Genomic DNA, 25,640 nt, shown 5'->3' with positions numbered 1-25,640 from the left:
TGACTTGCCACACGCATCGCCATGCTCACTGGGGCTATCCTGTAGAGTTATGATCTGTGCATTGCCAGGAGTGCCAGGCATTTGTTAGGAGGTCTGGACTGACTTCCAGCAGTTTTTACAGCAGTGTGATATCCACGTTGGACCTTGGTGAAGAGGAGGCTGGTTTTGCCAATGAAAAATTCAGTAACTTTGGATTTGCTAAGTAGTTTGGTATGGATGGGGCAACAATGGACCAATCTCAAGAGCACTGAGCTGTTACAACTCTTAAGTACTGAAATATTTTGCAAGAAGTTGCTTTGCTGTGGCTTTGTCAATGTGTAATTCCATATTTGTGTTCTTCACAATAATGCAGGTTGCATATTTAAGTATTTACTTTCACCTCCTTTATTTCTGTTTGTCCCTTGAACAGTGAAACATTTTGTACTAGCTTCATGTGAGAGAGGTGGTTTTTAACTGTCTTATTATCAAGGATGTGGTAACGTAAATGCCTCCTTTGAACAGACTAATTGTAATGTAAATGTGCAAGAGGTTATAAAGACAATTGCCAAGCCCTGTGACACTGCTGGTGAGGGGAGGGAGGATAAATTTTGACTTTTTATGATAAAGCCATATGGGTTTGAGCAAGAAGTGCGTTGAATTTTGAATGTTTCAGTAGTCAATTCAGGATTTTTTTTTTCCATTGTTAGGAGCTGAAACTGCCATTTACTTTTTTAAGTGGGCATATTCATGAACTTCGAATTCACGTGCCATGGACAAAACTGGGATCGGAACCAGTTGTCATCACTATCAATACAATGGAATGCATCTTGAAGTTAAAGGATGGTGCACAGGTAAGAAATGTGGTGAATGCTTTTCTAACATTTAAAGGTCAATGAGAATAACAGCTTCTACAGATTATTTGTTTAAAGCCATCTGAAGAATCTGGCATGTGAAGTTGGGATTCCTTTTATTTTCAGACGCTGATATGGATCTTATCATGGCTAGTAACTTCCTTTATGCTTATTTTAAAACTCTTTATTAGCTGTAGCTGTGTTCTTGCAGATGTGAAAGCACGTTAATAATGCTCTGTCAGAATTTTTGTATGAGTAGAGTAGCATCCTGTGTGCTTCCAGCTTCTGCCTCCAAAAAAACAATGCTGGTTGCTTGAGTCAGATTTGTGTGGCACGAGTGAGCACTGGGCATTTTCCAAAAGTTGTGTTATTATTGAAGGAATGCTTTAAAGATCCTGGAGGGTAGTTATTTTTTACCTTTAGAAGTTACAGGGCTTGATTGAGTGTGCTTGGAAGACTTACTGCATGTGAGGGTCTCCAAGGGATTTTTGTTTAGTTGCTCACGATAATTCCTGCATTGTGGTGTTTCACAGGCTTAGGAAGGATTTTCTTTTGACACAGTGAAGCTGAAATATGCACTGACTTGATTTTTGTTGTATGTCTAACTTAGTTAACTGAATACTTGGATATGTTAATGTTGAACTTGTGTATTTTTGAGTCAGTTTGGCTCTTTGGTTATAGCGAGGTTTTCTGGGTTTTGTTGGTTTTTCTAAAGCCTTATTCACATGTCAGTTTGAACATAGTTCTTCAGTATATTGAGGATCATGCAAAATAAAAATTCCAATTTGTGCAAACTCAAGTGTTTGATAGGGTGCTTGGTGAGCTGTTAATATTAAACATCAATAATTAGATACAAGCCAGCAAGAACATTGGAAAACACTCTTATATTAGATAATTCTTGTAATATTCTTTTACAGTTTTGGAGCTAAGATGCCTTTTTTTTTTCTGGAGTAGAAATCTCTAGTCCTAAGCATGCCACCCTTACAGCACAGGCTTGCATTCTGGAGTTACACTGAATGTATGTGCATATACACACACGTACACACACCAACACAAATGCTAAGTACTTTTCCAATGTTAAGGTAAGCTTTGGAGACCAGATGTTCCATGAGAAGTGTGTTTTAGAAGTAGCAAATTGCAACTAATTAGAAGAGTTGCAGAACAGGATTTGTAGCCCATGACTTTGTGCAATCCAGAACTAATATTTGATATAGGACCTTGCAGATGGCTACTGCTGGAATGATCAGATTTCCTGCTTGCGTGGTATTTGAAACTTAAATTTTGTGGCGCATACAGCAAAAGGTCAAGTGTCATGAATGAAAAGCACTCTCAAAACAAGTATTTGTTACAGATGTTTAAGATTCAGAGGCAAGAGAGGAGTTTTGAAAATTGCAACTGACATTTGAACAAATTATTCAGTGGTATGTGCACTCAGGAGGGTAAAATTTGGGTCTGTGCCATAGAAGGATTATCTTTGACTAACAAGAATGTAAATGAAAACACTTTTATGCTGTTTTCTGAGGGTATGGTTTAAAAAGTTGACAGCTTGAATTTTATTTCTTAAATTACTATTTGAAAGTATTTTATAAAAATGTTTTGAGAAATTGTTGCATTCTAACTTCTAGTATGGCAGTTCACTTGGATAAAACCAATTGTTAGCATAATCTTCATAATCAGTGAATAAAAAAATCTGAATGAAATAAAATATTTTTGTGGAAAATAGTAGAAAATGAGCTGTCAGTGAATTTAGCTCCAACTGGAACAGTTCTGCCAAGAACTTCATATCAGTGAAGAGCGTAATTAGCAAGAAAGTTTTAGTTTAGTTCTCAAATTGATTGGCTTGATCCTGTATTTCCTTCCTCAGGTGAAACCTCTCATGACCAAATGCATAATTTCACCTGAGCAAAAAAGGAAGCTCCTGACCTCAACTTAGTGAGGTGTGTGTCCTTTGGAAAGGGGCTGTGTCAAACAGTGTTTCTGTTGAAGATGAACAGAGATGGCATTGTTTGAAGCTATTGTCCATTGACTCTACAGATTTTTGTGAGCAAAATCCTCTTCCTTTTTATTTTTGAAGAGTATCAGTCCCATTGGAGTGCTTTTGTGCGTCTGTGCTTTTCTGTGATGCTGTGTCATTGTTAGTTCAGTGTCAGTTTAGTTGGGTTTTTTTTGTTTATGCTATTGCAGCATCTCCTGAGCTAAGTTTAGAGTAGACAGTAATGACTCAACTTGTGGTTTTATGTAACTGTTCTCCTTTTCTAAGCATAAGTGTTGTATAAATGGTAAGTTTACTCAATGATACACAAAATCCACAGTGTAGAATTAGTGGTATTTTTTGTGAATTTTGAAGTTTGAGCATTTTGAAACTCATTACTTTTATTCCTTTTTTTTTTCCTGTGCTTTTCCTTCTTTTCCTTCTCTACATGTGATTACTAGTACTTCTAACCCCTGAATGTTAAATACGACTCTTTTGCAATAAAATTAAGCTGAAGCGCATCAGGAACAGAACTTTAAAGTGAATAAAGTGGTGCTCTGTTGAAAATGCTTTGTATGTACTCTTTTGGTTATGCTTTGGTTAGTGCCAGTACTTGAGACAAAAATTGGGTGTGAGACATTTTGCATTGGGTTTTGATGTCTGTCAGCCTAATGGAACTATGCCTGGTTGTTGTTTTTTGTTCTCTTGAACACAGTCTTCTGCAGCATTGAGTTTTAAGTCTGAGCATTTGTAATGTTCTCAAATTCATGAAATATGTAGGTAAAATATGAGTTTTATATCTGTTCTTACATACTTAAGTGTGATTCTGAAGTTCACTTTACTTGCATTTAAGTTATAGTAATTGACTCTCCTGACACAATTGTTCCTGAATGCTCTGTATGGTTTTACAAGGTGGTTAAAGTTCCAGTATTGTGTTGTTTTCATTACCTATCTATGTATATTAAATCTCAGGACTTTTATCTAGAATCGAAAACACCTTGTTAAATCTGTTGATTGCTGGTTTTCCTTGTAGAGTTTTTCTCCTTTTGTCTTTAACTTTTGTCTTTTCTACCTTTTTTTTTTTAAAGCTAGTTGAAATTATTTGCTCATTTCTATTCCCCTCTCCATGCCACAGTACCTCTGTGCTCAAAGCAGAGACTTGAAATTCAGGTGGTACAAATTGGGAAGGACAAGCCTGTAACCTTGGGGTTTTTTTTTTTGTTTTTCTTTCCCCTTCTAATATTCTTCATGTTCAACTTTGAATTCTGTGTGTTTCAGTCTTGGAACGGATGCAAATGAGGAGATCAAGGATAAATGTGTTATCTCTATTACTGTTTCACTTTTGAGCCCTTGCCTTTAATCAGGATACAGTGCATTAGGAATATGCTGTTGCATATGAAGATGAAGACTCTCTGTACTCCAAGAATAACTAGTAATGGAATTGTGGAAGACAATTAGGTAGAAGCACTTAGAGGCACAGGGAAAACAAGTAGTATGAATCAGCATACAAACAATTGAGCACTGCTCATTTATGAGGCATTCTGAAGAAGATTTTGAAGGAATATAAAAACTTTGTGGAAACGGTGGAGAACAGCCCACAAGCATGACTGTCAGAATAGCAGACACATTCTGATCTGGCAGTCTGCCATCCAAGAGTGCTGAAGGCAGAAATTGGTCTTGGCCAGGAAATGATCGAGATGAGAGATAGGGTGTGTAGACAGATGATGAAGGACTTTACAAGTGAAGACAAAAGGCTTGTGTTTGGTGAGGGTAGAGTTGTATAAAGTTTTTGCTTAGGTGCTAAAGCTAGCTCCAGGTATTAGCTGTTTTCCTCCTCACATGCATTGTAATAGTTAAATTGAATGTGGCTATTTGGGCAAGTGGTACTGGGTTTTTTTCTCTTTGAGTCTCTAAGTCTGCTGCTCTATGACAGCAAAAATATGGTAAGACTTAAAGTTGAAAGACTTAACAGTCTTTACTGGCTCACCTTTATGCTTTTTGCTTCTTCATGTAGAAGCTCAAGGTCTTTATTTTTAAAGTATTTTTTCATTTGGTACTTAGTTTCATAGTGGTATTTTTAGTTCAGTAAATCTGATACTGAATTTTAACACTTGTATGCAAAGTTTAAGGTGAAGATTATATTGAGAACTGCCCTACAGGAAGCAAGCTATGTCATCAGGTAGTGTTGAATCACTTAGCCATGTTTTTTCCTACTAACCAGTTGCATATGAAAAGATTTTAAAAGCAAAGTACCAGTAGAGTGCAAGAAGTTTCTGCTTTTCATGTTTTAGAAGTCAAGCTCAAAGTTCTGCTGTCTTGTTCCTGTTCTGTTGCCTGAACTGCCTCTTTTTAAACTGATGGTTTATTTTGCTTTGCAAAAAATGATTGAAAGACAGTCTTGACAATGCAGTATTGGGAGCTGAAAAGCTAACTTGACAAGGATGTGCTATCTTATAGCTGCTATCCTGGTGGAAGACTGCTGTTTAAAAGCAATTTTCTTCCAGAAGTAGTTGTGTCTACCAACTGTTGGGGTTTTTTTGAGGTTCAAGACCTCAAGTTTTTTGGTTGCCTTGTCATAATTTGTGCTACTTTGTACTTTTGGTGTACTTATACAGTTGGTTTGTCTTAGGCATATGGAATAGGCTTCTTGTCATGTATCCTAAATTGCCGTTTTGCTTTTTGAAAATATAAATATTTAGAATTAAACATTGTTTGGTTTTTTTATTACTCTTTGGCTATATTGGCTTAGACTGGCTCTTTACCTATTGAAAATCTCTGTTGTGTGTTGGGAAACATGGCATTGCCAAAAAGGTCATAACACTTTTCAAGTTACAAACAACTCATTGGCCTCCAAAAAACCTGTTTATTTGTTCTTAAAATTCATGAAGTACAGAAATATTTATGTATAAACATGGGTTATATACATTAATGTTTCAGTTCTTTATACATGAAGTGTACATGAACTTTCTTTTAACTGCCTAATCGAAGTCCCAGACTGGGACACTGAGCCTTGTTTCAAATGCTTGTGTGGTGCTAGTAGTGTACCTCATTTAATGTGTGATCTTTCTGTAGGCTGTTAAACAGCCCTGCAGCTTCAATTTTCTTCCTTCAGCAGGTAAAGTTTGAGGTAAGCAGATGGGAACATACATATCCTGCAACCAAGAGAGATCATCTGGAGTCCTCTCTGACTTGCTCTGAAGTCCCAAGCATATTTACAAAAGAAGGCACTAAATAATTTGTCAGATTTATGCTGTTGTTAGCTTAGTGCAAGGCACTTGTTTGGAGCATGACTTTTGAAGTTAGTTGGTCTTACGTGGAACATCAGTTGGAGTTCTCCCTTTCTCAAGCAACAAGAGGAAAGGATAACGCAGGTAGGAATGGTACTTGAAGGAGGACTGAGGCAGCTAAATGAACAAATAGGTTATGTGAGAAGAGACCAAAGCCACCTGATGGATGTGAAGGGGAGGGGTGTTTTTGGGGGTAGTTGCTATTGGTCCTTCAAGTTTTCATAGCTTTACAGGTAATTCTAAATAGATTGTTTAATCAGGTGAGGGTAGTACAATTTCATGGAGAATTCCACTTGCTTGCCTTGCAACATCTGACTAGCTGAGAAATCTCTCATTTACTTTGGTGGAACCTTGTCAGGATGCCATGGTTTGGAAAGATATAATCCTAGTTTTAGACATGTTGGGGCAGTTTTCCACATGTAGGTATCTTTTGGGGGACCCTGCATAATGCTGAACTTACTGAATCTGTCATAATATTTCAGACTTACTAGTGGAATATATTGTTTTCTCCTATGCTTGGAAGAAAATATGGTCAGAGCAGATTACTAGAACACAGTTATTTCATGGGTGTGTTCAGAAATAGATGTGGATATGGGGCTTCCTGTGTTCTGGATCAATTTGTATTTCAGCAGAAATCAGTGCTTTATGCAGCATGTGTTTTTGATTTGTACTTTTTTAAAAGTTGTTGCCTTATGGGCAAATACTCTTTAATTAATCTTTGACTCTCCCCACTTTATTTTTGTTAATTCCCTTGTTTTCTTTTTATCCTGCTTATTTTAATGTGTGTTGGGTTTTTTCCAAGCACTTAAAATGTGGGCACTGACTTTCTAACTAAGTTCTTCCTTTCTACTTAGATCTTCTGTTTAGATATAATTGTGCTTAGACATTTGGCTGTCACTTCTTTTTATAACCTCTTCACTCTTCCATGTGTCTAAATGCATCCTTGTCTGACCAGTCTCATTGCACTAAATAATATATGGAGTATTTATCAGCTGACCTACTGAACTGATCTTTCTAAATGATATCCAGTATTTCGGTTGTTTTTTTTCCTTCAAGAGTTGTTTTGATATTACAGTGTCCAAGACCTGGTGTCTGTCCATTGCAATGCCATGTTAATGCACTTTGCAGCTCCAGCTCCACATAGAGAGTGAAGCAGTGGAACGGGTCCATTTTCAAAACAGTTGAGAAATAACATGTTGAGAATTCAGAATCTCAAAATCTCAAAATTTAGTCTTAAATCAACAAATGTTTATAAGCATGTTTGTATAATTTTTTAAGTGTATCTTTGTGGATGAAAAATAAATATTTTCATTTGCTGAAAATTGAAGTGTTATGAGCTTGTTGCATATGGGCTACTGTTTCTGAAAACAAGGGCTGGGTATCAATCTGAGAAACTCTTCCTGGAACTGGAGTGTATTAGGATTGGAGATTTGTTGGGATAGAAGCTGCAAGCTGTGCTGGGGAGTGTGTTATGAGTGTAGCATTTCCCCATGTCCTGGTTGTGGAAACTTGCATATTGTTGAGCATATTTTATTGTTATCAAGTCGAGCACAAGTAGCAGTTATTTTAACCCATTTCTCTCTGTCTCTGCGTTTTTTTTTGTTTTTTTTTTTCTTCCATAGTGTCCTCTGAAATTGATTCTGGAATTTGACTAACTTGCCATTGGCTAGTCATGTTCTCTTAAGAAAAAAAAATAAAACTAGAACTTGATTATGTAAGCCAACAGCCAGTGAAACTTTTGACCCCCAAATATATATATTCCTCTTTATTCACACACATGAAAACATACAAACCTATGCCAAATGTCAGTGTTAAGAAAATATGTATTGTTTTAACCAAAAGCAGGTGCTTCTCTTATCTGCATGTTTCTGTGCTCATCTCTGTATGAGTTCTGTCCAGCAGTACAATTCCATTCCAGTGAGCTGCCTCTTACACCTTTTGACACTTAACTTCCTTACACATCACACTTTGTCTGTGAAGTAATTCAAATGTTGACAGTTAGTAGTGTTGCCCATGTGGAGGGAAAGAATTTTTGTCTCTGAGGAAGCTGATGTTGCTTCTTTTATTCATTTAAAACTGTAGTTCCCTATTTTCTACTTTGTTGTTTTAGATTCAGTTGCTTGGGGGATTGTGATTAAGAAGTGGGGAAGCAGCAAGTCCACTTACCTATTGTACTGCACTGGTGTAGGAGCTCGTTCTTTATACACACATTTGTGTGTGTTTGTAACTCTGTGGATGTATTTAAAGACACCTTCCCATCTGTTTTATTTTATTTTTATTTTAGTATTGCTTGATAGTAAGTAGAAAGAGTTGGGACAGCAAATATGAATAACACAGTACATAGGTAATCAGTTGCTTTTCATCGGTCATAATTTCACTGTTAATTCACTTTAGTAAGGCAGTGAGAGCAGTGAAGAGCCATTTTCTGACTGTTTTGTGGGCAGGCACTGTCACATGCCCAGCTGGACCGTAGTCAATGTATATTTAACTTCCCTCAAACAAAACCAATTTCTTCCTCTGCAGTTCTTTCATGGACCCATCTTCACATGTTCTGTAATCACTAGAAAACTGCAGACCTCGGAGTATTTGCCTGTAGCACAGCTAATATTCTGAAAAGTGTAAGATTGTGAATGTTATGGTTATTTAGAAGGCAAATCATCTGAGTTTGCTGTGTGGAGAGAGTGGATGGTCTACAAGAGATTTCTAGGCTGCAAAATGAGCTTGGAAACTTAATATCAGGTTGAACTCCTGGAAGAGCACCAGTTAGAAAGTGCATTGTTGAAATGTAAATAATAGTTTTGTTCTGTACCAGGTAGGATAGTATCCAGTAATTTTTCTGTGAAGTGGCTGTACTGCTAGGGAATTGAAGGAATTACATGCAGCAAACCAACATCATAGTAAGGAAATGGACGGCATAATTTAAATATTAGAGCTAATGCAGCAATGACCATTGTAACTTGACATTCTAACTGTGAGGAGTGGCTGAGGGAATTGAGTTTGTTTAGTCTTGAGAAGAGGAGAGTCAAGGATGCCCTCATTGCTCTCTCTACAACTACCTGCAAGGGGGTTGTAGGGAGGTGGGGGATGGTCTCTTCTGCTGTGCCTGCAGTGAGAGGACAAGAGGGAATGGTCATAATCTAAGACAGGGGAGATTCAGATTAGATGTTAGGAAAATTTTTTTGCTGTTAAGGTGGTCAGTCACTGGAATGGATTGCTCAGGGAGGTTAAGTCACCATCCTTGGAAGTGTTTAAGAGGCATCTGGGTCTGATGCTGGAGGATATGGTTTAGGGGTTACAGCAGAGTGGCAGGTTAATGGTTGGACTTGATGGTCTTAGAGGTCTCCTCCAACCTTGATGATTCTATGATTCTAACTTGTGCTTTAGAACTTTGGAGGGCTCAAAGTTGTGCTAGATTTGAATATGAATGCACTAGAATTGCTTTTGGTACAGCTTAGTGTGGTGTCTTTCTGGAAAAAAACTACCAGTCTGTCAACAGGTTAGTAGGTAAAAAAAACCCCTATTAACTCTCACTAATGCTAGTGATTTGCATATGCTTATATATTTCAGGTGAGATTACCTGTGTTAAACTATTTATTGTCTCTGGGATACATGTGAGTATAAAGCATGGGCTGTGTGTCTGTATATATGAGTTTTCTAAAATCGCATGCTCATGTTGGAGAAAACTTTGTCAAACTTACTGGTACCTCCAAAAGATGACAGGGCTGTTGGATTGGTCAGGTCTTCTGGCAGTTCACTCCTGACATAGGCCCCCTGAAGATAATTCTTTGGCTCTGTATTTTATGCTTTTAATATCACATCAAAATTAGAAGGGAAAAATAGCACAGCATTTAGCCAGGAACTTGTGTGTTAATACATAATGATTTTGGAAATGTGAAAGTGTCTGAAGTACCAACATTTAAATAGAACACTGAACTAGAAGTGCTGTATCTTTTACTTCATTGGGGACTATATGGAGACAGAGGAGTGTGATACAAAAGCTCATCTCTCTGAGGAATGGTGCTGCAGATAGTCCTGTGCAGGTAGGTAACTAACTGTATTGGTCTGTGCTAGCCAACCAGCTGTTCCTCCCTGCCACAGTCCCTTTCCTTCCCCTTGGTGTGTACTAAGGCACTTGGAGGGTGAAATTTGGCATGTGAAACTGAATTTCAAATTTAGGGCCAAGTTGCGTTTGCTGTTAGGCAGCTCAGGGTTCAAACCTACACCATCTGCTTTTAGAACAAGATTGTCACAGCATAAGTCTTCACTGTTTGTGGTGATGTACCAGCTAGAAAAGGCTGATGGTTTCTTTGTATAGAAACAGGTGTATAAAGTAGAAAGATTAATAGTAATCCTTGTACATTTACTGGATTTTTTTTTTTAACCTCAGCTTTTCCCCTGACCTACTTACAACAAGGAAATGTAATGCCAATAGTCAGTGTCTTTGTTCTAAGGTATAGAGTGAAAGGGTTTATATATCTTCTTTGGCATAATTCCTCGAAGTTTAGGGTCAGATTCTGATTCAGCTTTCCCTGGTGTAGGTCTGGACTACTTCAGTTGATTTACTTTGGAGTAATTCCAGGTTTGTCCCAATCCAGCTGACATCAAATCAGGACCCTACAATCCAGCTTTGTTTCATGTAGTTGGGTGAAGAGTTTGGATTGGTGTGGTTTAATGGGGAATGAGGTGAGGTAATGCATTTAAAAATATTTCCTAGGTGAGGAAGTAGTTTTTCCTTATTTGTTGATAGATTAAAGCATAGTTAAATTTGTTGGAATGTATTTTAGCTCCTCATTATAGCTGAACCTACTATTTGAGAGGCATGATTACAGATTTTGTAGTGGAAAAACCCTGTAATTTATCCACCTTTGGTAAAAGCATCTAAAATTCTCAAAGACAAAATACTCTTAATTGTTTCAAGTACATAGTGTACTCAGAAATTATAGCTTGTTCTTTTTGGAAAGAGGGGTATTTTCTTTAAAAGGATGTGATTGAACTATGATTTAGTAGATACAACTTAAGCAGAAAAATTCTCTTTATTCACTTCTTGCTTTTGACTTGCAATGCCTGCACACCACAAGAGAGGTTCCTGTTCAATAATTTTGATGCACAACTGATGCTTTAGTTTGAACACTTATGGATAACAATGAATTCTATCCCAATGAGCTGCACTTCTTCCAGACAAATGTGTAAATGTTTGGGTTTAAATGTGTGCTTCATTCTGTAAGGAAAAGTTACTGTCTTACCTGTTACAAGCCGCAGAACCCCAGGGAAATTGTACCATGGTGCTGGCAATACACTGGACCATCTAGTCTGAGTCCAACTGTTATAAAGGCATGAACTTTAACTGTAAATACTTATTTCTCGGGAGAAAATGGAACAAGCTTGATCCTCTATTGAGAAATATTTCCTCCCTCCTGTCTTTGGCACGTTTAAGTGGTTCTGCCTTTGACTTGCTAAGAAACCATGTCCTGAGACCCTCACCTTGGCTTACAGAGGATCCTTGCTTGGCTTCCTTTACCCCTGTACCCATCAGCTTTAGACTAATTGGTGTCCATCAGGCTTTGTCAAAATGCAAAGGTCTACAGAGCCCAGAATGCTGTAAGGTGTTGTCCTTCAATATCAGTCCTTATGCATTGCACCTAATTGGAGGATGAACAACACAAAGCTGCTTTTCCTTTTTTATTTTATGTGCATGAATCATTCTTCTGGAAGATTTTCTCGTGTAAGGGGTTGATTTGAGTTATTTAACTTGCAGGTATTTTCAGTTAAGGCTGAAAATGTATTTTAGATTAATTAGGTAGCAAAGCCTATTAGGCCTGTTAACCTGTCAACGTTATTCAATATTTCAGTCTAGTTTAGGGTTTCCTGAAACGAACTAACAGCTGCTGCTGCAGCAGTAATGTGTAATTACTTAAATTAAACCTCAAGATCATTCATTCTGGTGTTTTAGAAGTGTGTTGGTAATGCAGGGCTACTTTGCAAAGAGCTGCAGTGGTTTTCCATGCAGTTCTAGGAGCTGATGCAATCAGTGTTGCTCTGCTGTCTGCTATGGAGGGAGCACAGTAGACAGCAGTGTTTCTTTCCCTTGGGTGGGTGGGCTGCTCTCAAGTTTGTTTTTTATTCCCAGTGGCAGGAGAGTGTCGTATTTCATGGCTTCTTGAACGCTTTCTGTAGGTGAATATCAGCTGGACTGTGTTGTATGTGTGTAGTTCTGTTGCCTTCTGGAATTCTCTGCCTTCCTGTATCTCTACTAGATTGCAGGTGTTTAAACTTTCTGCCCTGCAGTTTTTCCCAGGCAGGGCCTGATGAAGACCTGAGGAAAGGGGGCAGACAAGGGTGTGCTGCTGACTGTGTACAATTCGTTCAACCTCTTCTGATGGTCCTCTTCCCATGTGTTCCTCAGATGTGGACAGTGATGGGGTTGTGGGGTAAATGTGTTGTTCTGGCAGTGGGAAGTGGACATCTTTCCTGGAAGCTCTTCTACCCTTTTCCCAGCGTGCGTTTAAAGATGGACTCATTATATGATGGGGAGAGGCTACAAGCCTCCTAGATGAAATGATTGTGGGGAGCAGACTGCCTTCTTCACTGCAGTCATCTGGTGTGCAGCTGAGGTTCTTAGTTGTGGAGGCCAAAGGGAACAAGCTAGATGAATTGTCCTGCCGTGCTGCATATGGCCTGTGGGCTATAAGTTGTTCATCGTAGATATTTGCTTATGATCCTTAAGAACATTAAAATTTTGCAGTAAAACTTTAGAAAAATACTTAGCAGCATGAGAAAAATCTGCTTAGGCCACAGTGAACTCTAGTTCTTTTTGCCAGCCTTCCACAAAGAGGGAGCATCTGGTGGACAGGATAGATCAGAGTCCCAACTGCATATGTTAGTGGTTTCATTGTCATCAACAGACATTACATTTTTGTTGATTTATTTTGTGCAACGAATAAAACTTCATTTCCTGCTCTGTTAAGGATGTTCTACTTTGCTTGACTTGTACAAAAATGAAGTACGGTTGTTGCATCCATATAAAAGTTGAAAGCAATTGTGTGGCATGGAGTTAATGGTGGATATATCTTTTATCTACTTATGCGTATGCAACAGTTCTTTTCATCTGAAATCCTCTAGTTGTTGATGGTAAATCTTCTGTAGTTAACTTTCCCTTCTCAGGACTGTGATCTAAAGGTCAAGATACTGTCAGTCATCTATTCTTCATTTATTACATGTTGAAGAGTATTCCACTCATAAATGTGGCTTATAAACCTGTAGTTTATTACCCATATACCAATTGTTAAAGCACTTCTGTTCTCAGTCAAGTAAAACCAAGTGGACTGTGCTTATAGTTCTAGGAAAGCCTGAGATTCACTGTATACTGTGATCTAAAGGTCAAGATACTGTCAGTCATCTATTCTTCATTTATTACATGTTGAAGAGTATTCCACTCATAAATGTGGCTTATAAACCTGTAGTTTATTACCCATATACCAATTGTTAAAGCACTTCTGTTCTCAGTCAAGTAAAACCAAGTGGACTGTGCTTATAGTTCTAGGAAAGCCTGAGATTCACTGTATTTGTTGTCTGTACAAATTAACTTTTTTTTCTGTAGCTGCTCAGTCACTTTACTTTTGGCGTTGTGATGAAAACGCAATTTCTGCAAAATGATGTTTTCCTTCTAGTGAAATTTCAGTGCATTTTAGTTTCTGTATTTTTTTTATTTGGAGGGGGAAAAAAACCCAAACAAGATACTGAGTTTGGAAGAACACAGGGCAGAATGTCAAAGCAGGGCTCACATTTTTGGTAGAATTCAGTATTGAGTTGTATCTAATTGAGCTGCTACCATGTCATGTGTCACTTGTAGCTTTTCCATTCTGGACTCTGCTTCTGGCTATGTTTCCTCAGCAGCATTGCTGTTATCTTTTTCACTGAAGTGCCTATTAAGGTACATGAGTCCTGTGGTTCCAGGGTACCACCAAAGAGATGTTCTTTTGGAGGAGAGAGCTGGCTGCACTCTGAGCTAGTGCCTTGCAACCACATTTCTTTTCAGGTGGATGTTTTTTTGTGTGTGAAAATAGCAGAATATTTTCATCAGACGAAGTTGTACTGCTTTCAGGAATGTTGGAAAACTGTATTTGAAATAGAAATACCAAAGTACAGTTTTTCACAAATCTGAGAGTAAACTTTGGTGTTTCCAATGAGGTGTTTCTTTTCCCACCAGTTTTCTTCTTAGTCTTGTACTAAAAGCAAGTATCAAGGTAATGAGACTACAGGAGCCTGACCCAGTGCATTGTCCCATGTGTGAGCATCTGGTGAGGAACACACTTGCTTCAGAATTGCTGCTGATGACCAGTCATACTCCCTCTGGCTGTGCTGGACCTGGCTAGAGGTTGATGATTCTGGCCCACAGATTCTTAGTTTGGGATGCAATTGCATGATTCTGGTGCTATGTACCTAACACTTCATGTCTTTATCCATTGTTAAACCAATCTAATTGTTACATGATTATACTGATACCTAGGTCCTATCCAGTCCTTGGCACTAGTGGGACTGGTACATGTTTTGTGAGTGTTGCTTGCTAATAGAAGATGGGTACCAGCTATTGAAGTATTTTTTAATGATCTGCTGACACTGATATTTTGTGATTTCTGATTTAATTGGCTTCTGAGCTTTCCCGAGCAGAGATGAGCATCATATCTTATGTGCTCCTTTTTCATCTTTTGTGGAAAAGAACTGGATGATAGTTTGCTGTTCGTGGAACAAATGATAAGTAATGCCACAAGGAGAGAGAAAGCTGAGGAAATAGCAGCTAGCAGTTATGAAGAGATCTCCCAATTCTGAGATTCCACTGTTAACAGAAAACTTCATGTGGTGGGATTGAGCTTTTTGAGTGGTGGTGCCTTCCACTTTGAACTTTGTCCTGGCCTGCGCTGCTTGAAGACAGAACAGAATTGAAGACATACCTGTTCCTTTCCCACATTCCTTTGTGCCTCATCTCAAAATGATCTTAACTGTTCTTTCCCTGCTCCCCACCCAGTGTTTTTGATGCCTGATGCCCATGTAAAATGTCTGGTGTATGACATTTTACATTTCCTTAAAAAGAAATTACATCCAAGAATATGTAATATATCCGAGAATATGTAATATTCTTTGATATCTTTACCTAAATGAAAATCCTAATAGTGATACTTGTGTCTTTAATGTGCCACATGTTTGTATTTTATCCTATTGTTTTTTCATGTGAAGAAAAATGTTTCTTAAATCTGGACAAAAGGCTTATGTATGTTAATTTTGTATAGGCAGAAAGTAAGACCATATTTAAGCTGAGTGTTCTGCTCTTTTCAGATTTTATCCTGCCTCTAGGGAGACATGTAGTGCTTTCTGAAGTGATTTATAAAGTAACCTTATGAACACGTTCAGGTCGTAATAGCATTAAAGCTTCCTTTATACAATGGGGTTTTTTTTATAAAATCTTTGAACACAATTATAATGAATTTAAGTGTGGTATGATCCTGTCATCTGCACTGACTTGATGTAACTCCTTGAACTAATAATGTTTTTGGTATTTATTTTTATTATTGAGTATAAATTCATGTCAGGTTTGCTGCCGTTATTGAATAAGAAATGGTTTTATTCATGCAGCGTTATCTTTTTTTCCTGCAGTTTAAGAAACACAAGTATATTCCTAAACATACGTTATGCCTTTGCTCTGGTTTTGGGTTGCTGCAATGTGCAGTGTGTTCAAAACAACAGGGGCTTAATTTGTGTCCTGTTCTGCTTCTGAAAGGCACCATGTGTGTGAAAGCAAAAAGCAAAGACTGGAGTATGTTGCTGCTTGGTTTTGACCATATACTGATTAATCAGTAAAGATTCTAAATCAACAACAGATCAGTTTTGCATGGTGTGGAGTTTGTTTTCAAAAAAATTTATACCTGCACTACAGTTTCAGATCTTGTTTTAGCAATGGTAGGGAAGCAGGTTGGAAGATGGGGAAGGGAGGAGGACAGGGATGCTTACTGAAATCCAGGTCAGCCCATGCATATAACAGTTTGGTATGCTTGAACATTTTCAATATTATTCTTAGGAGATATCTCAGGCAGCAATGCCTGTGTTTCAGCTTTCTGTTTATCATGTGCTCGGGGTCACCACTTGCTGCCCTACTTACTTCTTTGTGAAATGCTGTTCTGGCACCTGAGCTGGTGCTTTGCCTTTCTGAGCTCCCTTTCCTTGCTTCAACTATCTCCTTTGCTTAACAACATAGTGCTTCAGTTGCTATTTGATTTTGAATGTTAATATAGATTTATTTGAGCTGTTGCATAATTGATTTTGTCTTAATTAAAGGAGTGGAAGACATGAGTTTTGGAAAGGGTTCGTGTTGTATTTTGAAGATGAGTAGTGTATAAGCCACTCCCAATCAGGAAGCCAGGCCTGAGAAACTTGTTCTGCAGTCCTGAACCAGTTTCTATAAATATTTGCTTTATTCAGAATCCTGATCTAAACTGGGCTGAAAATTAGAATAGCAACTAATTAGAGGGCAAAGATAGCTTTTCCCAATTCTTACAGTAATTGAAAATATTTATTTATTAAGGGTTAATGAGTCTTACAGATTGACAAGTACTTATCTGGCAAAATCAGTTATATTATACTGTTCCTTTGAGGTTAAATGTGTACAGTAAAAATTCAAATTTGGTTTATATTACAATAGCTGAATCTCTTTCATAAATTATTTGGATGAATCTCATAATTTTTAAAAATTGAATGCTTGTGCAATTTCTTGTGGGAGTTTCAAAGTACTTCCATTTGGTTTGGTAGGCAGAGGCAGTGTGTGTGGAGTTTTCTGATGTTAGGTATTTTTCTGGCAGTGAAAATGCATATAGTCATACTACTGTTTATAAATGGATATATTTATAAACTCCCACTTTAAATTTTTTTAAATGAAAACCAGTATATTTTAGGAGAAAATGCCATTTCTTTACCCTCTTGGGAATGCTACTTTTGTCTTGTTTTTCTACTTATTCTTTTTTTGAGCTTTAATTTCTAAAAGAATGTTATTTTATGAACTGTTTAAATATTTATTGTTTTGTCCAAAGCTTCTCATGTATAATTCTGTGATTCTATAAAGCCATTTTATATTTTTACTAGAATGTTAAATATTTAAGACTGAAGTCAATACATCACTGGAATGTCATGCCACTTATGATCCATCTTATTGAGTCGTTTTTTTCTGGTCTCTCAGTTAAAATCAGCCCTTTCATGAGAACGTTTAAAATAGAGAAAAGTGATATGTAATATGCATTTAAATAGACATTTAAATTACAAGAGCAGTGTAAAATACAAACGTTTTGCTCCACTTACCTCTTTTGGTATAGTTTAAGACTTGGAGAAAAAGACAGTAGCAGTAATGTGTCTTGGGATTTGGGTGACTAGAGGGGTTCTGGGTGTGGTTTTGGGGTTCTTCTGTGTGTGCAGGAGGCTGCAGGTATGTTCCCACATGTTGTGGGTTACATTATCAGTAAATCAGTTCTGCTCTGTGTAACAGCAGCTGAGACAATCTTCCAGCAACATGTAAGTTGTTGGGAGAAGTCCATAGTAAGACTGAACTTACTGAGCTTCAAAACTAGTCTCTAATGCGTGTACAAATTCAGAGAGTGCTCACTGGCACTTAGTGCCTGTTGCATTGAGACTAGCAGCCCGTTGGCGTTTGCTGTGTGCACAGCTCATTCTCATTTCTGCTGGGGCCAGGCACTGCCTACGTAGATGATGCAGAAAGCTGCTTGTCTCTGTGGGGAGTAGCATTTCAGGTGCAGCAGGAGGTCAGTTTGGGGACAACAGTGTTGTGGCTACTCTGCACTTAGAGTACCTGCTGAGAAGTCTGCTACACCTTTGGCTGCCACAGTCACACATCCACTGCTGTCCACGGCCCTTCCCTCAGCTTGTGTGGCCCAGCAGCTTCCCCAGTTGTCAAAACTCTTGTGTAGTTCAGTAGCTTTACCCAGTGTGATATGTATTCCTCTTAATGCAATTCTGAAACCAATAGTTTGCTTGCCCAAAGAATAATTTGGTGATATTGACCATTTTAATTCTCTCCTTAGTGGTATTTGCACAAAATACTATGTGAGTGTCAGGTAGCTTCATGATTCTCTGGCATGGTCTGCTATACCTGTTTTTCCTGTACTCTTATTCTATAAAATGTTTTACTGAATATCTCATATCAAGCTGCTATTACACACTCATGGTGGTTATTTTGTACCTACAATAATCTGCCTGCATGGATTTCAGGAAAATGCTTAATGAATTTAGTCTTCCCCCACTGCTGGCCCCCTCCCCTACCTCCCCACTCCGAATTGGAGCATGTCCCAAACTCTGTTTGAAAGGTAACACTGGGGCAAAGTAACTTGGAAACTCAGGTTCCTATGACCTGAGAAACAAAGCTCCTTCCTCCAGAAGGGGGGTGGTGGGGGTTGGGTGGGGAGGAAAAGCCAGACTTTGCTAGATTTGTAGAGATAATAAGCATGCCTTTCATTGCTTATCAGAAATGCTTGAATGTAGTGTCTTCTTTCTAACTACATTGTCTTATATGGTCCTGTTTTACATCAGGAACATTTGGCTGTATCTGAGGTGCTTACTGGCACCTAGTTTCTACACATTGTGCTGTGGGATATTCAGATGGTTTAAAGTGTAGTCATCTAAATTACTGTACTTTAGTATGGGGCAAAACCTGTTTCCAATAACTTTTCTAGATCTTGCAGTATTTAATGTACATCTGGTAATAGCTGTGTATATAATTGTCTGTATATGATAAATACATTATTGGACATACTTTTACATTCAGATGCCAAATTAAAATTTACTGTGAAGTGTGAGTGAGGTTTCTTCTTCCATTTAATAATGCTGAAACATCTACCACTGTGTGTAGTTCAGCTTAGTATGTTGTATTGATTGAAGTATTACTGCAAGATGCTCATGGGAATTTTCTCACGCTCTTTTCATAACTTCTTCCAAACTGTTTTGATATACTTATGTATCTTACATATAATAAGTCACTTGGTGAATTTTGGTCCCTTTAAAATCTTGTAGAGACAACCACACATTTGAGTTTTACATAGGAAAAGAGATATATTTGAGAGAGAATAAGGGCAATGCCTACTACTTTTTTTCCTCTTGTATTAGGCTAATTGACTGGCCATGCTGTAACTTGCACTCTTTGCAGGTTGTATTTCTTAGGTATTAAAGATGATGTTTTAAGAATTACTTTGCTTTTTGCTTCTACTTCTGTTTTCATATTTAGTTTGCATTTTGTAATCTTTTATTTTTCCCCCCAACCTCTGTTTCTGATAATCTGCTAGTTTCTGCACTATTCAGTAGTTGACTTTGGGGGTAAATAATTACTCAAGAAGCTTCCTACCATCTTGGATGAATAGGATTTAAACACCAACAGAAGCTTTTTGATTATCTAATCTGATTTTCTTGTAAGAAAGTGTAAAAAAACTAATTTTCCCTGATCTTTAGGGTTACCATAAATCAAATTTCTTCTTTGGGCTAAAATATGACATCCAGAAATTAGTTTTCTGTCTTTCATGGCACTGATGCAGCAGTCAGCAAAGATTCTTTTTGGAAGCCCTCAATTTGTGGTGCTTTTGAAGACTTTTGCAGTTGAGGTTAGAGGTCGTTAAAATATTTTTGTGAGAATTTAATCTTGTTGAATAAAACTAAAAACATGCATATGTTGTGCATACGAGAAGTGTTCCCATCGTCTTTGGCCGTTTGCCCTTCAGGACAGAACCCAAAGCTACTGCCAGGAGTTACTCTCTGTTGTTGCTTTCTGCAGCTGTAAATTAGAATTGATAAGGGGATAGTAAGAAGGTGTAATACCCTGAAACTTGGTAATTCTGAGCCTTTTTTATGTGTTAGTCTTGAAGTTCTTTTCTGCTTTTAGCAATGTATAGATAGTCAAAATGGTCACTCTTCATAAATATCTCGATACAACCCCCTGAAAAGCAGTGCTGTGCACCTTACTTAAACATTATCCATGGGAGATAACAAATATGACATTATCAGTGTTTTACGTTAATCAGAGCCCTCTGAAAGTGAAAAGCTGCTGTTCTGGGTATGGTCATGTTTCAGTGCCTAATTGCAGTGAAAAAGTTTTTATTCTAGAATAAATGCCACTTGGCCCTATCATGGAGAAATCAGAAATGTATTGAGAGTCTTCTGCTATGTCACATGAAGCTTGTTAGGTTTTAAGAGGTTTAGTTTTTGTTGTGTTCGGAGCGTAAGAAGTCTGCAGTCTGATACAAGAGGAATGTATTATTGCAAATCCAAGTGTGTGTAAGTACTTTGGTTGTGATTGACCTAAAATGATGTAGTGGTGAGGATGGCTTGCATTTTAAAAGACCAATCTAAACTCTGCTTGGTTTTCTAAACCAAGCATATTCTTACACAATAAATAGGTTTTTCATTGTATTACTTTTAGCACCGTTTTTTTACTAGACTAAAAAAGGCTATAATACCTATACATTTTAAAAACCTGATCAGGCAGGAAAGTGTTTCACAGTGAAGTGTTAATTTGAGTGAGGGTGTGAAAAAACCCCAGGCAGTTGTGCACATAATGTGATTATAATCCAGGCACAAAAGAGCTGAGGTGGAAGTATCCTTGTGTTTTATGTGACATGTTAATTTTTAGTTGGAAATGACATTTTGGTAAGCTGCAACTGCATATCTGTATGAAGTACCCATAAATTTGTAGATGAGTTTGGCTTTGACATTTGTCATGTAAAAATTGATAAGGAGTTTAGGTGATTTCACTGTGACTGGTGCTTTTGTTGTCAACTAGAATTTTTATGGAAGTTGGTAAATTATGCATATAATTAATAACTTTAAAATATTCTGTAACATGATTTGGCATGAACCTTTGGATTTGTAATGTAGAAGCTCTTTGTTCTTAATCTATATTGTTCCTAATTTATTTTTCAAAGAGGTACGAAAACCCTCAGGTTATCTGTCCTCAGTATTGCATCTCATATATTTTAACCACCACACTGAAACTAGACAAAAAAAGGCAACTATGTAAGCACTCAATGCTTCAATATTTGTTCAGTATGAAGTGGAGGTTTTATGTTGAACAAGCATAGTTTTAAAAATGTTGTTTGGTTATTTATTTTAATGCTGTGCAGGACTCTTTCAGAAGTGATAGTTGCAGTGTTCAACTTCGTTCAGCCTACTCTGTGAGGTGTGGGGTAAAAATTTGGTCCACAGGCTGTTTGAAGGAGAAGGAGGGAGAGGAGAGTAGTGAGGAGACATGCCTGGAAAGGTTAAGTGGAGGGTTGTCTGTCTGTGCCTAGTGGATTCAGGAGTGAATGGACTATGGTCTGTGCCACAGGAGGGTGCTAAAGGATGAACCTGATCATGCTGAAGGTGATTGCCATGGGTGGACAATCCTGAATTGTCTTAGTCCTTAAATTATTGGTATAATCTAAAATTCACAGGAAGACTTGTTTGTAAAGTAAGGGATTTGCCTTGTGACTAGTGAAATTATCTGTTGCCACTGCTCTTAAGGACTGTGCATAAAAAGCATTAGTCAAGTGTGTCTTCATTTGGTATCAATGTAGTTGCACTGAGATGAATTTGTGGGTATGTGGGTAGTACACTTTAGGTTGATTTTTGAAGATGAAGGTTTAGGGAAACCTGAATGAGTCGATGATGTAATGGTATGTTACCTATGATTACTCATGTCAAGCTTAACTTTAGAAAACAGATTTTACAATGTAAACTAATAGATAAAACACTGATGAATTATAGATTTTAGAGAATATTTGAGTGAGTTTATTTCTTGGCTGATGTTATTCAGGAGTTTTGTTACAGATGTTGTTCCATGTTTTGATTTGAAACAAGAGACAGTATTTTCTTCTTCCACACTAAATGCTCCTTGAGCTTTCCTTCTTGGCTTTATATGAGGTTAGAGGATGTTTCCAAGCTTTTAACTTTCCCACATACATATTTTTTCCCCTAAGTTGTTTTCAATCTTATTTCTCCATCCTGCTGTCCAGTTTTTAATCTCTTCCTGTTGCACGTGGTTGGAGTTGCAGTTGAGCACAAACAGTAACAGTCCTGTCTTCCCAGCTCCTTTCAGAATATTTGTTTTGTTCCCTTGGGCACTCAACTTCATTTCTTGCTGACACTCATTTTCCTACCTTGTTTTAAATTTGTACTCATACTTTCATTGCAAATTAGTCCAAGGATAAAACCTATTTTCCATTCAAAATGATTGGCATAGGTTTGGAAGGAGGGCTTTTGCTTTTAATTTGATATAATAAAAAACAACATCCCTTTTGATTAGTTAGTGCTAAGGAAGGTATATTTGAATTCTGAATGTTGAACTTTGTGTAAGGAAGTAAGTGACATGCATATGGTGTTCACTGGAAAGAATGAAAATTGCTAAATCCTGATAAAAAGTCCCTACTGCTTGAGAGGAGGCACACTGCATTTTAAACTAACCAATGTGATAAAAATTTACGTGTTATGTCTTACTTATGTAGGTTATAATGTTATAATTAATAAGACATCGTTTGTGGAACTTGGCAGCAGTTACTGTAGAGTTGACAGCTGCTCTTGTAATATATAGCATTCTGGTGGGTTTGTGTGATAGACTGCTGACTATTTTAGAAGATAAATTACTGTTTATTTAGGTTTAAGTTAATGTTTCAAAAGCTTTCTTACTTAAAAAGCAGAGCATTATAAATAGCAATAAATTCTTTGAAATGGTGCACACATCAGACCGAGAATTGCACAAGAAATGACTGATTATGAGTAGAAAACCTGAAACGTACATGTTTTGAATAAGTTGTTTGCATGTGTACTTTTTTACATTGATTAACCAGGAAGCTTTTGCAGCTGTTCAGTCAGCTTTGTAGTTTAGTCCATTAGCTTTAAATAATGTTATTTAGATGTAAATGATAAATGACATTTGGTGAAAATCTGCTCTTCCCAATAGTGCTGTCTGAAGTTACCTTAAAAAGGAAGAATAAAAATGAAGTACAAAGTGAATTGTTGTAAGTACAGCAGAAATGTTAATGTGTAATTGAAAGTTTAAAGAGAAACATTTTGAGTAAATTATCATATAGTTTTTATGGAAGTTTTGCTTGAGGCAGCTCAATAGTGAAGCTCTCCACTAACTTGGCTTCTGTGTTAAGAATTTGATCAGCTGCAGAGTTAGAAAACTGTAAATTAGGACAAGTGATGTTTCACACAGATATATAGAAGTCTGTAAAATTTGATGTACAATTATACTCACCCAGTAGATTTCATTTGTTAAAGCTGTTTGAATATCATTCATATGTAGCATTAATAATAGAAATATATAGTGCTACATGTGTGTTCATAGAATGCACAAAAAGCATACTGCATGGGAGTAACTATTGGAAATAAGTTAGGAAATGAAGTTTTGTGTTAACATAGCACTAAAAAAGCCATTACTATTATTTTTGTAAAGATTAGTACTTAGCTCTTAAAAAGGAGAAGGTTTTTTTACTATTGTCATGTTGATGTTCCAACCTCCTTCTGTAGGTTGTATTATATATTGAGATCTTTTTCTTCAATATAATTGGCATGGTTATAAGTTTGCAGCATGCTGTGAAAGCTGCTAGGGATTTCAGTATTGCTGTGCATGTGGCTGAGAAATCCTTCCTCCTTGTACCTCCTGATACTGGCAAAAATATCCTGATATGTACCATTCCCAGCTCAGGAAAAATTCCTTGGTGTGTGTTCTGTGGAGAATTGCCACAAGCTCGAATTTGGCTTAGACCTATCTCAGACAGTAACTGGGGAAGAAAGGGACTGCTAGGCCAAACTCTCTGACTCCAGAGCTTTTCAGTTGTGTTGGGTTTTAAGCTACATATACTTTAAGGAAACCAAATGTGCATGACTTTGTGATTCAGTCTTCTCTGTCTCTTCTTTTGCATTGCCCCATGAAGTTTTTGAATGTACTGACTAGTTTCAGACATTTTGGATGGAGAATTAGTCACTGTAAGGATAAGCTATGCACTTGTGAAAATCAGTAGGAGTTAAAGAGAACCTAATGGGTATAGTCCTCCTTCTGACATTGGCACATCTAATCCATTGCCATTTCACTACCTTCTTTGCTCTTCCACCCTCAGCAGCTGCCAAAAGCCAAGCATTATCCAAATGATGCTCAGCAATGAAAAGAGCTCGCTTGGGCAGCAAGTTCTCCAGGCAAAGCTTTGTGCCTCAGGCCTTTCACTGTTATATGTCAGAGGTTTATTGTGATGATGGAAATTTGAGAGCTGGGGATTACTCAATTTGCTGGGGCCCTGCTGTAGGTATGTTGTTCAGTAGTGTTTGGGATTAGGAGAAAATTTGGTCTGGACAGTATTCTACCTTCCTCTGAAGGAAGTGGGTGGCAAGGTTATGTTGTAATAAAAATTATTACTACATCCTTGGCAGGTGCTTGGTGGAGGGAATTCTTGCACCTGGGGGCTGGCTTGCTAATAAACTCCAGTAGGAAATGTGTTAGGGGAAAGTACCCCCTAAAAGAAGTGTGAAACAGAGCTGCAACTACAACCACCAGAACTGTGGGGGAGAAACATGTACCCTCAATCTACTACCACAAAGGAAAGTGATGTCTTGGTGAAGTCTGGTGCCAGCTGAAATAGGACTCTAGCCCTCTAGCAGGTGGAACAGATTACAAGAGAGAGTGACCTGAATGGGCCAAGCTTTTGCTAATGGTTCCCAGGTGTTGTTTAATGATTTAGTGATATGATTAAGCCATGCTTACAATGGTCTTTCGATGTCATGGTGAGCACTGCAGGAATATACTTCATAAATGCTAGGGAAGTAGTGCTTGGCTATTCTGAGTATTTCAACGAACCTGTAACAAGGATGGGAGTATGTTCAGTGTGTGGTACAGTCTGTACCATTACTGTATGCAGATGACATGCAGTGGTGTAAGAAAAAAATGCTGTGGTGCTGACCAGTTCAGTAGCTGAACCTGTCTGTGCCTAACATGGTCCTCCAACAGCCCCTCCATTGTGCTTCAGGCTGTGTGACAGCAGAAGAGTCAAACTGCTTCAGAATTTTAATGTATAAACTGTTTCACCTTGAAATATATATCCTGGTTTTTTCAGACTTAATTTCAAGAGGTTTTCAGAAGTAGGTATTAGTTCTTTTATTGCTCTTAATTTTATTAGGTTTGCTTGTTTCTGAACACAAGTTGGAAAAAAAGAAAAAAAATTCATAGGTCATTTCTCATCTCTTAAGTTTGCAGTCTGTTCTCCTGAGTGTATTTCCTGGAAGTCTTTCCTCCCAGTCCTTCGGGGTAAGCTGTTTCAGCCACTCTTCCTTCTTGTTTTCGGGCACACGGGATATGTGGGGCAGAAGGACTCATTCTAGCACACATCAGCAGTTATGCTGCAGGAACTCACCTAGAATTAGTCACTTCTCCCAACTCTTTTCCTTTTGGGTTACTCTGGTGTGATAGTTACTGAGTTAGAGTTCTGTGTTTTGTGGAACAAACATTTTGAAATTGCCTTTTTTTATCCTTTCCATCCTTCC

At 37.7% G+C, this 25,640-nt stretch overlaps 1 protein-coding gene across 1 annotated transcript in view; it reads left to right on the top strand.

Annotated features, from left to right (window-relative positions):
* Nucleotides 1-25,640, top strand: part of LOC103807074 (vacuolar protein sorting-associated protein 13B-like) — a gene marked incomplete at its 3' end in the record, with an annotated part of 66,789 nt that overhangs the window by 6,882 nt on the left and 34,267 nt on the right. Inside the window, exon 2 of the mRNA XM_009079791.1 lies at nt 687-830. Coding sequence (XP_009078039.1) covers nt 687-830 — 144 coding nt within the window. The remainder of the gene's footprint in view (nt 1-686; nt 831-25,640) is intronic.

Source organism: Acanthisitta chloris, unplaced genomic scaffold, assembly GCF_000695815.1.
Source record: "Acanthisitta chloris isolate BGI_N310 unplaced genomic scaffold, ASM69581v1 scaffold15238, whole genome shotgun sequence".
NCBI lineage: Eukaryota > Metazoa > Chordata > Aves > Passeriformes > Acanthisittidae > Acanthisitta > Acanthisitta chloris.
Note: the sequence above shows the minus strand (reverse complement) of the source record. Positions and strands in the feature narration are given on the sequence as shown.